Below are 15,082 nucleotides of genomic sequence, written 5' to 3' on the forward strand. Positions count from 1 at the left end.
TGGTGCCCTGGGGTCCACCGATCAAGTAAGATCTGGGTGTCGCGTGTGCAGATGTGACGGTACCTGGTGTCTTGGAGTCTGTAATCCACACGCGGTCCCCTGGAGACAGGTGGGGGAGATTTCTCGCCCTGTGTCTGTGGTCGTAGCTGTTCGCGTCCATCCATCTTCTCACTCTCTCTCTGCTTTGCACTGCTCGTAGGTCTGGGATGGCTGGATCGAGCATAGCAGGAAATGAAGGCACGGTGGTGCGTAGCCGCCGGCCCATTAGCAGCTGGGCTGGGCTGAAGCCGTTGCTCAGGGGAGTGCTCCTGTAGGCCAGCAGTGCACGGTACGGATCAGGCGCTTTTTCCAGCAGGTTTTTGATGGTTTGGACGGCACGCTCTGCCTCACCGTTGCTTTGAGGATATCTCGGGCTGCTCGTCACGTGCTCGAACTCATACTCTGCTGCGAATGCTGTCATTTGGGCACCTGAAAACTGCGGCCCATTGTCTGTGATTAGTCTCAGGTATGCCATGCCTGGCAAAAATGGACTTGAGGTGCACTATGACATCAGCACACCTAGTTGGCCTCACCTGCACGATCTCTATGTACCTAGAGAAAAAGTCCACAACAATTAAGTAGTTGGTGTTCTTCAATGAGAACAGGTCGGCCCCAAGCTTCTGCCATGGCCTGTCTGGCAGCTTGGTTGGCATGAGAGCCTCAGTTGGGTTAGTTCTTTCTTTGACGCACGCAGCACATTTCAGCACCAGCTCTTCAATCTGGCTACTCAGCCCCGGCCACCACACTGACTGCTTAGCCCCCTCACGACACTTGACTATGCCCTGGTGCCCCTCGTGAATCTTCTCTAGCATCCAATTCCTCATCACTGAGGGGATCACTAGTCCAGTGCTCTGCAGTAACAGTCCATTGTGTGTGCTGAGGACAGCTCTTTCAGCCCAGTAGGGTCTTACCAGAGAGTCCAGTCTGTTGCGATCTGGCCAGCCCTCCGCGCAGTATCTCATCACCTCGGAACAGATGCTGTCCTCACTCAGCTGTTTGCGCAGTTCTGACAGGTAAGCCTTGCTTGCTGGCAGGTTTGCCAACACAGAGTCTACGTAAATGTTCGTCTCTTCCATCAGGCCGTCGCCATCTGTCGCTCCACCAGGCTTCAGCGGAGCCCGGGAGAGCGTGTCTGCAGTCGTGAGGCTCTTCCCTGGAACGTGTGTGATGGTGTACTTGTATCTCATGAGTCTCATCCTGAATCTCTGTATTCTAGGAGGGAGTGTGTCCAATGCTTGTCCACCTAGCAGGCTCACGAGGGGTTTGTGGTCGGTCTCCAGCTTGAAGTGAAGGCCGATGATGAAGTCTCTGAATCTTTCGCATGCCCAGGTCAGGGCCAGCTCCTCTTTTTCCACCTGAGCGTACCTCTGCTCCGTGTTCGTGAGTGCTCTGGATGCGTATGCCACTGGCACCGAGTTGCCCTGCTGTTCCTGAAGGAGAACGCCACCTAGCCCGTATGATGAGGCGTCGGCAGAGATTTTCAGGTTTTTGTTTGGGTCGTACAGCTGCAGCACCGGGGTGGACGACAGCTCGTTTTTGAGACTGGTGAATGCTTTGCTTTGCTCTGGGCCCCAGTACCACTGGTTCTTTTTCAACAGCAAGTCCCTCAGAGCTTTGTCTTTTTCAGCATGGTTTGGCACGAATTTGCCTAGCTGGTTCACCATGCCCAGGAAGCTCCTGAGCTCGCTGATGTTCTGTGGCGGATCCATCTCTCGCACGGCGCGTGTCTTTTCAGGGTCCGGGGTCAATCCCTCTGGTGAGATGACGTAGCCGAGGAACTTCACCGTTGTCTTACTGAATTCACACTTGGCCATGTTCAGAGTGATGCCTGCCTCTTGTGCCCTCTGCAGAACTGCGTGCACGCGGGTGTCGTGCTCCGCTTGCATGGACCCCCATATGAGGACATCATCCATGTGGCAGATGACCCCTTCCTGCCCCTCGGTCACCTTCACCATTTGGTTCTGAAAGTGTTCCGGCGCAGACGAGATCCCGAATGGTAAGCGGTTGAAGAAGTAGCATCTGAATGGGGTAATGAATGTAGTGTAGTGGGCACAGTCTTTGGTCAGGGGGATTTGCCAAAACCCCATGTTGGCGTCGATCTTCGAGAAGAACTTTGTCCCTGACAGCATGCCAAGGGTCTGGTCGACTGACGGGAGGATGAACTTTTCCCTGCATACAGCTTCATTCAGAGGGGTGTGGTCGACACAGATTCGGACCTCGTCTTTGTCCTTCTTTGGTGCCACCACCATGCCGGAGCACCACTCAGTTGGTTCTTTGATCTGGCTGATGACTCCGAGCTTTTCCATGCGCTGGAGCTCCTGCTTTACTTTTCCCATCAGAGGCAGTGGGACACGTCGTGGCACTTTCAAAGACACAGGCTTGACGCCAGGCTTGAGCTTGATGGTGTACGGCTGTTGTACTAGACCTAGCCCATCACACAACTTCGGGTATGTCTGCTTTACTGAGTCCAAGTCTATGCTGTCTATCCTTGCCACCAGTCTGAGGTTGACTGATGCAGGTCTGCTCAGTAGAGCTGTGTTCAGGTGTTTAACTATGTACAAATCCTCTGTGGTGTGCTTGTCCCCACTGTGCAGCACTTCTCTGGTTACTCCAACTACAGGCAGTGGCACGTGCCCAGGCCCAAACAACACTTTGTTGCCTGTTGCGAGGCTGCTGGATACTCCTCCATATATCTGCCTGTACGCCTGCTTGGGTATGACAGTAACGGCAGCCCCTGTGTCTATCTTGAATTTCACATTAGTGTCTCTGATCTTTAGGTCTACTGCCCATGCCTGTTCGTCTGCATCTACAATGCCAAGGAATATGTTTTTATCTGTGTCTTCTGAGACTGCACTCACACGCTTGGCAGACTTACACACTTTGCCGTAATGCCCACGTTACCCACAGTTATGGCAATCTGCATTCTTTGCAGGGCAACTGAATTTTGTATGAAATGGTGTCTTACCGCATCTCTGGCATGGCTGTCCTGCCCCCTGTGTGTCGTGCTTATCCTTGGTCTGCTTCGCCGGCTGCTTTTTGTTTTCCCAGGCCGGTCTTTTCCCTTTGTCGCTGTATATAAGCGTGTTCACCTGTTTAGTTTCCGACGACTTGTCCAAGTCGCTCGCCACCCGGAAACGTTCGAAACGTCTTATCCATTTTTCCCAGTCTTGTGGCTTCGAAAAGTCGAAGGATTCCGGTGGATTTATTGAGAACGTTGCTGAGACGTTCACACGTGCTTGAGCCTGTGGCATGGCTTGCTGCTCCCGCACTGCCACTGGTTGCTCCTCTTGCGACATGCTAACTTATGTTTAATAAACTACTCAACTAACTACACTAACTGGACTTCTGTACTACTATCTTCTCATACAAACACACTCTTCCCTACCCTTTTCCGACGAGCCACTTCTGACACCATGTTGTGTTGGGTTCTTTAGTAAAACACAAAAAGGACGAGACCGGGTTTTGGGTGACTACGCTTTACTCGCATGCAGTCCAATAAAACATCCCCCGAAGTGCATTCCCCTCTCTGACATATCGGAGTTCCCCCACAAGACATCCCCCTCTAGTGTCTTGCCATGTGATTCTGCTATAAGATTTGAACCTCCTCTTCATAGTAAGCTGTGCTCATGGTATTTCAAGTTCTGTGTCACTTGGTTTGTTAAAAATCTTTAATGGAGGCTTTGATTGATTCTTTTTAAACAGTTTGGAATCTCACCGCAGGTGGCGTTTCTCCAGCCATGGAGCTGAACACGTTTGGCAGCACATGCATATACGTAGGAGGACACAGCTGCACACATGCACTCCTCACTTTTGGCACAGTTGCATGTATCATAAATACACCTCTGCAAAAAATAAGCAACACAGTTTAGTTCAGTAATAAAATTCCTCTAATATCATCATCATGTAATGTAATGTATTAATATGCAGAGGCGTAGGAGCGTTAGGGCCTGAACCCATGGCCCATTTTGCATGGTTATGCAAACATAACAGCAAAAAAATTGTTTGTTTTTCCCCTTAAAAATGAATACCATACTTGATCCCAGACAAAGATTTGAGACTACTGAAAACATGTTTCAGGCTACAGAACAATATTGGCCTGCGCATATGATGCACAAAAAAATGTACTCTTACATCTTTGTAGTCATTTGGGTTGACTTCAGCATGACAGGGTGAAAAGACTCCCCTTGGGTTAATAAGCATGTTACACCATTCCATGGCATATTTCTCTGAAAGGGCACAGAATTTGAAACTTTAGAATGAAATAATTTCATGTAAATTTAATACAGAAGCTGCTGCTTTAAAAGTGATGTCTTGTACATTTGTAAACATGGACATTAAAATGTTGAACAGGTTAAAGCCTGTACCTTTTTCCACACTCATACTACAGGGGTTTTCTTGACTGATACTAATGTCAGGACAGTTGGACATAGCCTTCCATGTGTTGGCAAACGTTGCACCTGTGCCCTCCGTTAGTCCTAATTTTGTTTTGAAGTCGTCTGCCTGGACATCATTAAAGTTCCCACAAAGACCTTAACACAAAGATATGCACTTTCACCAGAGGTTTCACCTTCTGAGACAGATGAAAGATTTTCATAGTGCTTCAGGAAACACACACCACTCAATGTTCCTTTCTTTTTAGAGCTGGCCAATATGTACACTTGCATGACTGGAACCATTTGGATCACCAATAGAAGGTCTGGACTGCGAGCGATGATGTAGAATGTAGAAGGCTTAAAGACTGTGACATCATCTGAGACAAAAATAAGAGAATAGCACTTCAAACATCACAGCTTTTGCACAGTCACTGAACTTTCCTGACTAGCATTACTTCTTAACTTAGAAATATGCATTGCATTATGCATTAACATACATTATGAACTTATCATGTGGTAAAAACAGAAGACAACCATTGTAACGGACGGGAGCGAGGAGGCGGACGCATGTGCTGAGGTAAGCAACATTTATTAAGGGCAAATCCAGGGTCATTGTCTATACAGTCCTGGTTCAAACATCCAACACGGAGAGCAGGAGCGACAGATATGATGAAATGAACACTTAATCCAACACCAAACACCACAAGAATACAACACATCCACCAATTCAGACAATTCAAACAACAGAGACCAGTAACCAGAGAGGGGAAAACACAAGCTTTAAATACATAAACGAGGAACAGGTGGAAACACAGGTGGAGACAATCGGGGTGGAGTCATAAAACGAGGGGGCTGGACTAAAAACCAAAACAAATGCACATGGACCCTACTGGGAGGGGCCAATTGTGACAACCATGAAAACTCACCATTTAAAATGGGAAGCTTGGTTGTAATCTCATTCACAAGCACAGAGCCAGTGGATGAGACAGTAACCTGTTCATTTAAAAGAAATAATTATGAAATATTTGTAATTTATACCTTGTCTGATGTTAAATATTTTTTAATACATCAGTTCTCATAGACAATATTCATTGTATTTATTAGTGCAAGGACTACCCAAAAGACACAATAATTTGTTTACTTTGGCACCCTAGTTTCTTTTAAAAATACACTGAATACAAATGAGTCATTTAAACATTAGTGCAATACACAATACAATAAGCAATTTTAAAACTTTTTTTTCCTGTTACACCTAAAGTTTCACATGTGAAATTACAATTCTGGATACTTACAGAAGTTCCTGAAACAATGAACTTCACATCAGTCAGACAAGTTTCAGTTTCTGTCTGCCCACACTGCACCAGATGCCCCAATACTGTCACATCATTTATGCTGTCCTGAAGAGGAAAGTACATGTCAAACATCAGCTATCACTAGTATTTGTTTTACAGCTTAGCCACATACCTTTAGGCTGTATTAGTCGTAAGGCTGCATTTGTGACAACACCACAGAGGTCATTTTGGCATCAAAACCAGTCACCGGTTTAAATGCATAAAAACGTCTCCTGAGTTTTACACACATTTAGTTATAGTAACCTTGGAAAGAACGTAGTAGCAGTTTCCATGGAAGTTGTAAGCTTTGCCGTCATATGTGGTGATATGAGACCCTCCTTGTATAGAGCAACTGCCAGGACAGTCCAGGTTCACACAACTCCACCGGCCTTCAGAACACTTACTGACACACGAGTGTTGGGGTGTGGGGTGGGGGTGGGGGGGTGGTATGGGTGAAAATAAAGTAAATTCAAGTCAATTTCTCCTATGATCTCTGATCATAACATGATTTCTGGATGCTGTTGTTTCATTTATTTGACATGTATGTAATCCATTAAAATTTAATATAAGAATCTAATGTAATCTTCAAATTAATAGATTTTCATAGATATTTAGCTTCTTTCACAAACTACATACCACAGACACAGTCTCACACACACACACACACACACATACACATACACATACACATATATATATACTTACCATTTTTGACAGGTTGTATTGTATGACTCTCCAGGCTTGTACACCTTTCCACTGTGGATGCAGGGACACTGAACAACAGGGATGCAGCCATTTTCCTCAATATCATTAAACACGGTTCCTATACAGTGAGATACATAATCAAGAATTTATACAACTTTCTGGACAGCATTTACAGATGCTTGCTGTGGCATGTAAACTACATAAAAGAAAAGCACTTCTTTGTTGATTCCAATGTTGATTACCTTCACTGGAAAGAGCATCACCAGTTGAAAAACCAAACCACAAACTCAAACTGATTTCATTTTGTCAAATTGCTGTTGCACTCAAAAAAATGCCTGTAAACATTTTAAATAAAGTAGAATAGTAATGATAGGCACCTTGCTTAAGAACAATATCAATTTACAATAAAAATAAATCATTATTATTATTAGTAGTAGTAATAGTAGTAGTGATTGTTCATTGCTTTACACACTAGCTGAAGACAGGCCCCTGCGCACAAATTTAATGTTGGTCTGACCTGAACTCGTGTCTTTTTTTTCTCATCCCTCTTTTCTCCCACCGACTCTCATTTATTTTTTGACCCCACACAAGCCTTAGTATATCTTTGCCTGAATGCAACCAAACTTACTCAGAACAGGCCCCCAAACTCTGATCCACAGTCTTTCTGACACCCAAACCCTATGACTGTGTTTGTCTGACAGCTTACAAACTTCATTTACTCACTCAATGCAGATCCCCAAGCTCCAAACCACAGCCATACTGACCCAAACTCCTCCATGTGTTGTTCTCTCAACCCTTGTTCCTCCCATAGAGTCCCATTAATTTTCACTACAACACAAGCCCTATTATTCTTTTCGCAACACCCACCAAACTGCTTGTACTTACTCAGGGCAAGTCCCCTAACTCTAATCTACAGCCATACAGACCAGCACTATGTGCTGTTTTCTCATCCCACGTTCCTCCCATTTATGTCCATTAATTTTTTGCCAACAACAAGACATATACTTTCCTTTGACTGACAGCCACCAAAGTACATGCACTCATTAATTTTTTGCCAACAACAAGACATATACTTTCCTTTGACTGACAGCCACCAAAGGTGCACTCATTTACATGCACTCATTTAGGGCAGGTCTCCAAACTCTAATTCACAGCTATACTGAACGACACTCCTCTATGTGTTGTTTTTTCATCCATCATTCCTCCTATAACAACGACTTGGCAACCACCTAGTAACAACTTAGTAATCAGTACATATACCATGGCAACTGCATAGCAACACCTTGGCAAATGCCTTGCAAGAAGTTAAAGCTGTGCAATCACTCAGCACTCATACACTGTTCTTGTTGTTGTTATTATTATTATTATTAGTAGCACTGGTAGTATTGGATGATGAGATACAAAAGATTATGTAATACATGTATTATATTTTACCATATGTTTTGTATTACATTATTATTATAATTTTTAAGAAAGACTATGGCTTTTTGGTGCAGAACTGCAACCAAAATTGAAATAAAGAAGCACCTTGTGAATAATTAATTGTTCATCTAAGCTGTTAATTTAGTTTACATAAGTTTACACTGTACTGTAATTAAGAAGAGTTCTGAAAAGCATTCAGTTATTAAAAAAATCCTCAGACCAAATTAACAATGTACTAAGTGCTGTGAAGCTTTGGGGGAAACAAGTTAGTTTTTCCACCAATTACTTGCATAGTAGCTTTCTGCTTTATACTACAACTGTGCCAGAAACCTGAGGAAAAGGTCTGTCTTCAAAATGTGCCAATGGTAGTCTTTGTTCATAAATCAATTAGCTGAAGAAAAATTAGCTACCCTTTACAGCATGTTAATGAAGTGTGCAAAAGCCCACTTAGATAATATGTTCAGATTAGATAGATAGATAGATAGATAGATAGATAGATAGATAGATAGATAGATAGATAGATAGATAGATAGATAGAACTATAATTGTTATGGTGCCAGTTCACTTTCATTGTACGATGAAAATTAAATATATCAAACAAAAGTCTTTGTAGTACCAATTAAAGGGATATGGTAATCAAATTAGATTTTTTTTATTACAGAATATTTTTTGAAGAATATATTTCTTACAATTAGGAATACAGCTGTGCCCTTGTGTCTCTGTGAGGTTTGTGGCGCATTCTTTGAGAAGGCCACTGTGACATGAGATATGGACTTGTTTACATACAAATATTACTGCTTTCAGGGGTCGCGGGGGGGTGCCGGAGCCTATCCCAGCAGTCTTGACCCTGACGGAGAAGCGGCTTGGAAAAATGGATGGATGGATGGATATTATTGCTTTGACCAAGTCCGTGTTAGACGGGGAAGACCACTGCAGATGCTCTATACTTTTTTTTTCTTTTTTCCCCCAAAGTCTTATTTTATATTTTAAATCGTATCTCTGCAGCTGGGTCTATTGAGCAAAACCATGTCTTATACACAATACAGTTTCCCCTTTTTTATTTGTGTATTACTGCTGTTTGTGAGTGAAGGTTACCTGTTGGACAGAAGCAGCCATCGTTACAGTGTGTACTGCAGACTAGGCTCCCCTCTTGGTTAGAACAGGTGTCTTTACATGGACTCCCACATTCCCTGTGCTCCAGGTTAAATGGACACTCTTTGCCTATACAGGAGAAACATAGGAGATAATATCAACTCTAAAAAGGAAGGAAATTAACATGGTCTTGTCAGTACTTGTCAGAAACTTGTCAGCCACTTTACTGAACTTTAATTTGTCACTTGTTTAAATGTTCTTAGGCTTTGATTTTGAATTTTTCTAAGAATTTTTTTTTTAATATATCAATAATTATTTTATACTGGTTGTAAACTTCATGCTAAAGGCCAGCTATTTAATCTTAACCTAAAACTGTTCTCTACTTTAAATCTATGACTTACTGCTCTACTATCTGCAGCATCAAACCCTGAGACTACTTTGTGTGACAGAGACAAATCATTTGTCTACTAAAACAGAGCCACACTAATATTTCAGCAAGATATTATTTGAATCAGAAAAGGTTCTTGGTTCAAATGTTAACTATATATATATATATATATATATATATATATATATATATATATATATATATATATATATATATATATATATATATATTAACACAAATGAGTAAGATATTAAATAAGATTCAGTGGTGATCAGCAGTCCTTGCTCCACCCTTTAACCTGCAGCTTGTTTCCCCTTTTATTATTGAACTGCTCATAAGCCACTTCATCTGAGACTCCAGTTGCATAGCCCAGTTCTTTGTCCCCTTGGTTAAATAATTTCCTGCTATGAAACCAGGTTTATGTTAATTACTATAATACTTACCACACAACTTGCTGGTCCTCCAACTCTGCGGCTTGCCCCCAGCATGCGCACACTGGCGAGAGAACTCCGATATTGTGTCACACATGCACATAGCGTGGCTGCTGTTACACTGACACATATCTCTAACACATGCGTCCACAAATGCCTTAATGGGCAGCAGTCCGTAACAGCTACTGAAGGCTGGATGAGAAAGCAGCTGTTCACATGAGGTTTTCTGAGAAGGATGAAAAAATTTGGTACGTTAAAAACTGCTGGAAATCAGATTTAAGGTTAACAAAAGACTTCTTTTACAGACGGTACACAAGGCCTAACTCTTTAAACTCATGAATTAATAATAATGAATCTCAAGGCTTCAGTTCAGGTCTCTTGTTTTGTAATTTTCAGCTCTTTCATTATTTTACAGAAGCCCCTGACAAAAATAAATATCACATGCAAAAGTCTGAACACTCCAAGTAATTATGTGTTTTATTCAATAGGTTGAGCTCAGCACATAAACAGTAACTGTGCATGAAAAAAGTTCAGAAGTGTGTTCTCTGTAGAGGATGTGTTCACTCGTTTTTCATGTCATTTGACCAGTAGCACTCAAACCTTTGCATGTGAGTGTATAACAACCATAACAATTTCATGAGGGTCATACCTGGGACTGGCATCCATTAGTCTGGGGCTCAATCTCCTCACATGTCTCCGTAGGTGCATCCATCTTCCATTTAATCCCAAAATTGTGTTCTGTTAGTTGCACATCTTTTAGAGTGGATATGAGAATCAATGGATCATGAAAATAAAGCTGCAAGTATACATTTTACACTTGCTTTTTTATTTATTATTTTTTTCTTATTTATAATATGATTTGACTCACCATTGTCAAATAGATCATTGTCCTTCAATCCATTGAAGTCCCCACACAGTCCACAGGTCTGATTCTTGTACTTTGTGGGGATCTCAACCTGAGCAGACATAGTATTGCAAATCATTAATGTCTAAATACAAAAAAGCATAGAACTCACATAGAACTTTACAGTGTTCTAACAATGTACGTGCATACCTCACAGTGTATCATAAACATGAATAAGTACTTATATCAGCTTGAGTACTAACAGCACATGTATGAGCACAAGTGATATTAACCCCTTAGTTTGATTCAAAACATTGTGATGATAACATAATATTGGTTTACACACTATAATAATCTAAAACGTATGGTATTTCACAAAATACTATTTCAAGACTTTACTATTCAAACATGGAGACACACATTTTCTCATCAACACGAAAGCAGATCATTGAAAAATGGGATCTGGAAAAAATCTAATGTCATATTTAACACAGACAGTAAATATGTGTCCCAGTGCCTTGTATATCCCTCTAAAGTTTCCCCAGTTAGAGGGCCAAATAATTATCTTTGATACATTACTAGTGCATTTTAAGGGGACCTGCTTTGTGGCCCTTAGATCTGTAGGATCAGAAAGTTTTGCAAGTTAGAAGTAATGAATGTTCAGACAGAAAACAAACTAAGGCTATATTTATTCAAAAGATAATATTTTTACATAATTATGTGATTCACATTGATGGTACCAGAGAAAAGAAGAAAGGAAGGATTGACTATGGATATTTAAGGGTCAGGGCAACAAACTACAGGGTCACAACAAGTAGGGTTGTGGATACAATGATTTAAGTGTGATTAGAGGTGCAGTTCTGAAAACAACAGTCAACAAAAAACCCTAGTAGCTAGAAACAGTAGCAGTGCTAGTAAATTATTTATAAAATATCAAGCAGGATCATTACTTTATGGTTCTTTGCCAAACTTTAGATTTGACCTTCTTTACAGGAACACAAGAGATGCAAAGTAGCTCTACCTGGGGCTGTATACTGCAAATACAAAAAAGAAAAAAAAAGGATGCAGGCCTGCGGAGAAATGGTTCCAAACATTCCAGGCTTCCCTGTTAAACTCCTTTGGGTTTAACGTACAGATCCAAACAGCTCAGCTTTTGCAATGTTTATTATCTGTTTGAAATGTTTCCCTATTTGAATAGATTGTGACATGTAAGTTTAATATCCTGTTCAGTGTTTAACGTTCCTTCTCACTGTTTGTATGTAAACACTCTTCCATGGAAGATGTGTTGTTTGTGTTTTATCTCTGAGACTCTTGGCCAATTTTACTCCACTCCCACTCCACACCACTCACATACTCTGTTTTCTGATCACTCACAGTATGTGAGTGGTGTGGAGTGGGAGTGGAGTGGCGTGATTTTGCCTGGAGAGTTTTTTTCAGATTGTCAGAGTGTCAGTATTCTTTCTTGCTTTGAAAATGCTCCAGTATCGCTCCATCCCATGTCCCAGACAGTGCTTTTTCTCCTCAATGAAAACAGTTTGCACACCACAGCCATTCATACACAGCGAAGCAGTTCAGCAGACCTGCACTGGAAATTCTCACCGATCGTAACAATATACACTCTACAGATATTACATAAAGTAAGTCTTGTGTTATCCATTTTCCTGCACAAATGAACAGAAGATGATGCTAAAAGTATGTACGTTTTTGTCTAGCTTGTGACTATACCGTCACTTCAGACCTGTCGAAAAAAGCTTGTGTATCACAAAATGTTTACCTAGTTTTTAATTCCTTAATAGTTAAATAATTACTGAAATAAAGTGTGTAGTGGCTTGTCCATACATTCAACACAAAAATATCACAAGAATGAATCATATGGAGTGGACATGAAACAGGGTTTCCCTGACATGTGAGCGAGGAGCGAATGAGGAGCGATAAATAAATGATGCGGAGTGCTGCAGGAGCTGAATGAGTACGCAAACGCTTTGAGCGAAGAGCGACTGCCACTGCACTCCACTCACATGCTCTGCAAACAACTTTTAGTGCATCAAATATACTTGCAGACATGTCTATACATTGGCCTCGCAAGGAAATATTATGCATGATTAAACATAGTTGAGATTACAAAATATAATTTTCCTAGATCAGATTGGAATTAGGTGCTAAAGTTAGGAGCATTTGACTAAATTGCTGTGTTTAATGGACTTTTAATCTTATTATGCACTATGTATATGGTATGTGCTGAAATGGAAATGAAAACATCAACGTACCGAGAGAAAGTTCTGTAGATCCCAAAGGACTGTAATTTCCAGTTTACTGGAGCTGATCTTAATGTAACTTGTCGTTTTCTCAATCCAAACTCCATACTGACGAATTGGGATGGCCACTCTAATAGCACAAGAGAAAAATATTACAAGCATCACATACTCAAATTAAGTAGCTCAGTTAGAGAAATTAATTTCAACTCTTAACTGAGGGCTTTATATTAAGCAATAAATGCATGTGATAAATGCATACAGTGATTGTGATGAAATTCATATGAATCAGAGCAACTGTTAAAACACCATTATGTCCCTAATAATCTGAGTTAAAGAAAACATACATTAATTTTCAGGACAGACACTTACAAAAGACATTGCTTATTATTCTTCACTATACTATTTTTTATTATGTACAGTGTAAAAAAACCATATTTACAGCATATTGTTGGCTACTAGTTAGATTACTTTCATAGTAATTTGCTGCACCTACACCATAGAAGTAAGAGTAAAAAAACAACGGCACTGTTCACAGTCAGCTGTATTCAACAGGCAGTAATTTACTGTATATTTACGAATGAAAAATGACCGATTAATTTATCCAGATCATTAGATGCTATTTTTCTTGAAAATCCTTAAAAAGTACAAGATAAACTAAACTAAAAGACAATATCACTAAGCACACTTATATAATTTGCTGTGTTATAACAAACAATATCTTAAGATGAACTGATTTCAATACATTTTTCATTAATTTAAATTACTGTTAAACATAGTTAAATCCTGGTAATAATTAACAGTCTAAGTTTGGAAGACACTCACGCCTTGTCATTCATAGTAATGTTGCCATGAAGAAGTTTGACCACCACCCCGTCTATGTTTATGGTGAAGGAGCTGATGGTGGGGAGATTGTTGATATACTGCCTCCTCATTTGGATGTTAAAGTCAGTCTTGGTGCTGTCACGCAGGGTGGTCAGTATGTAGTTGCAGGTATAGGGCAACTGGAAGATCTGTCCATCAAATGTGCTGAAGTGGAAGTTTCCCCATGTGCTGCACACCTGCATGTTGTGATTCACGTTGATTCCTGATGAAACAGTAACACATTCTCTTAAATGCTGCCATCAACAATCTATAATGTAATGGAGATTAATACGAATTAATATAACTTGGATTAATATTGTAGGAATATGTTTACCATAAAGACTCTCATAGCTATCAGCTATGATCTTCATTGTTGGCAGTATAGACATCTGGGACACTTGGTGGGAGACAGAATAAACCAATATACTGATAATATAATACTTCACATTGTAACCTACTTTAACATGATCAATCTTTAAGTTGTAGTGTGGAAGCATTATTTCATTAGTTCAGTTAATTAATAACACATACCTGTGATCGGGATTATCTCTGTTGGAGAGCCATCTGGAAAATAAGTCATAATTTGGTCAAAATAACCACAATAGCAACAGCAATAAAATTCATTTGAAATGTAGCTCAACATGCTTTGCCAAAGGGAAAAGACAAGGACAAGACAAAACCAGGGCATCAACAAACATCATCTCATCATTAAACATTTTAAGCAACTATGTAAATCACTTAATGCATAACAACAGAAAGATAAGCTGGCACACTATATCCATCATGAGTAAATACTTATATAAATACATAAAACAGCACATGAACGATATTTGATATTTTAGAGTTCTGATGCAAATTATAACCAACATTTCTACCCTGCATTTCTAACCTGTTTTTTGTGCTGAAAGTCCATTTAGTAATGCAGCCACACTCAGCATCCACACTCGCAGCATGGTGAGGATACCCATGGGTGCCAAGATGTATGTGAGAGGCTGCTTTTCCCCCTCTCTGCACTTTATATGATTTTGGTGAACAACGATGATGACCTCAGGACAGAGTGTTGACTTTAGACACACGTTGTTATCTGATGATCTGTCTTTGAATCAAATAAATATTGAATGTATAGAAAGTTGTGTTTAAGATTAAACATTAACTAGGTAAACTCAGTGTTTGACCAATGCTCCATTTATCCATGATCTTCCTGGTGTTTGAGACGATCATAGGTACAGGGTTTGTTGGTCTAAGACACTAAATCACCGGGCTCAGAAGAGGAACCAGGTGTTCCATCATTGTCAACTGATCTTAGCTAATAAGGAGAACTAATTAAGAAACTGTATTTAT

At 40.6% G+C, this 15,082-nt stretch overlaps 1 protein-coding gene across 1 annotated transcript in view; it reads right to left on the reverse strand.

The window, feature by feature from the left end:
- Nucleotides 1–14,105, reverse strand: part of LOC108432638 (mucin-2-like) — a 32,769-nt gene extending 18,664 nt beyond the window's left edge. Inside the window, exons 1-15 of the mRNA XM_037543069.1 lie at nt 14,076–14,105; nt 13,703–13,964; nt 12,893–13,010; nt 10,650–10,737; nt 10,431–10,534; nt 9,794–10,007; nt 8,966–9,091; nt 6,449–6,566; nt 6,008–6,146; nt 5,705–5,809; nt 5,339–5,405; nt 4,655–4,789; nt 4,404–4,568; nt 4,171–4,265; nt 3,755–3,881 (exon numbers count right to left, since the gene is read on the reverse strand). Of these exons, the coding sequence (XP_037398966.1) occupies nt 3,755–3,881; nt 4,171–4,265; nt 4,404–4,568; nt 4,655–4,789; nt 5,339–5,405; nt 5,705–5,809; nt 6,008–6,146; nt 6,449–6,566; nt 8,966–9,091; nt 9,794–10,007; nt 10,431–10,534; nt 10,650–10,737; nt 12,893–13,010; nt 13,703–13,944 (1,843 nt within the window). The 5' untranslated portion in view covers nt 13,945–13,964; nt 14,076–14,105. The remainder of the gene's footprint in view (nt 1–3,754; nt 3,882–4,170; nt 4,266–4,403; nt 4,569–4,654; nt 4,790–5,338; nt 5,406–5,704; nt 5,810–6,007; nt 6,147–6,448; nt 6,567–8,965; nt 9,092–9,793; nt 10,008–10,430; nt 10,535–10,649; nt 10,738–12,892; nt 13,011–13,702; nt 13,965–14,075) is intronic.
- Between the last annotated feature and the right edge of the window lie 977 nt (nt 14,106–15,082).

Source organism: Pygocentrus nattereri, chromosome 11 (assembly GCF_015220715.1).
Source record: "Pygocentrus nattereri isolate fPygNat1 chromosome 11, fPygNat1.pri, whole genome shotgun sequence".
In the NCBI taxonomy this organism is placed as follows: domain Eukaryota; kingdom Metazoa; phylum Chordata; class Actinopteri; order Characiformes; family Serrasalmidae; genus Pygocentrus; species Pygocentrus nattereri.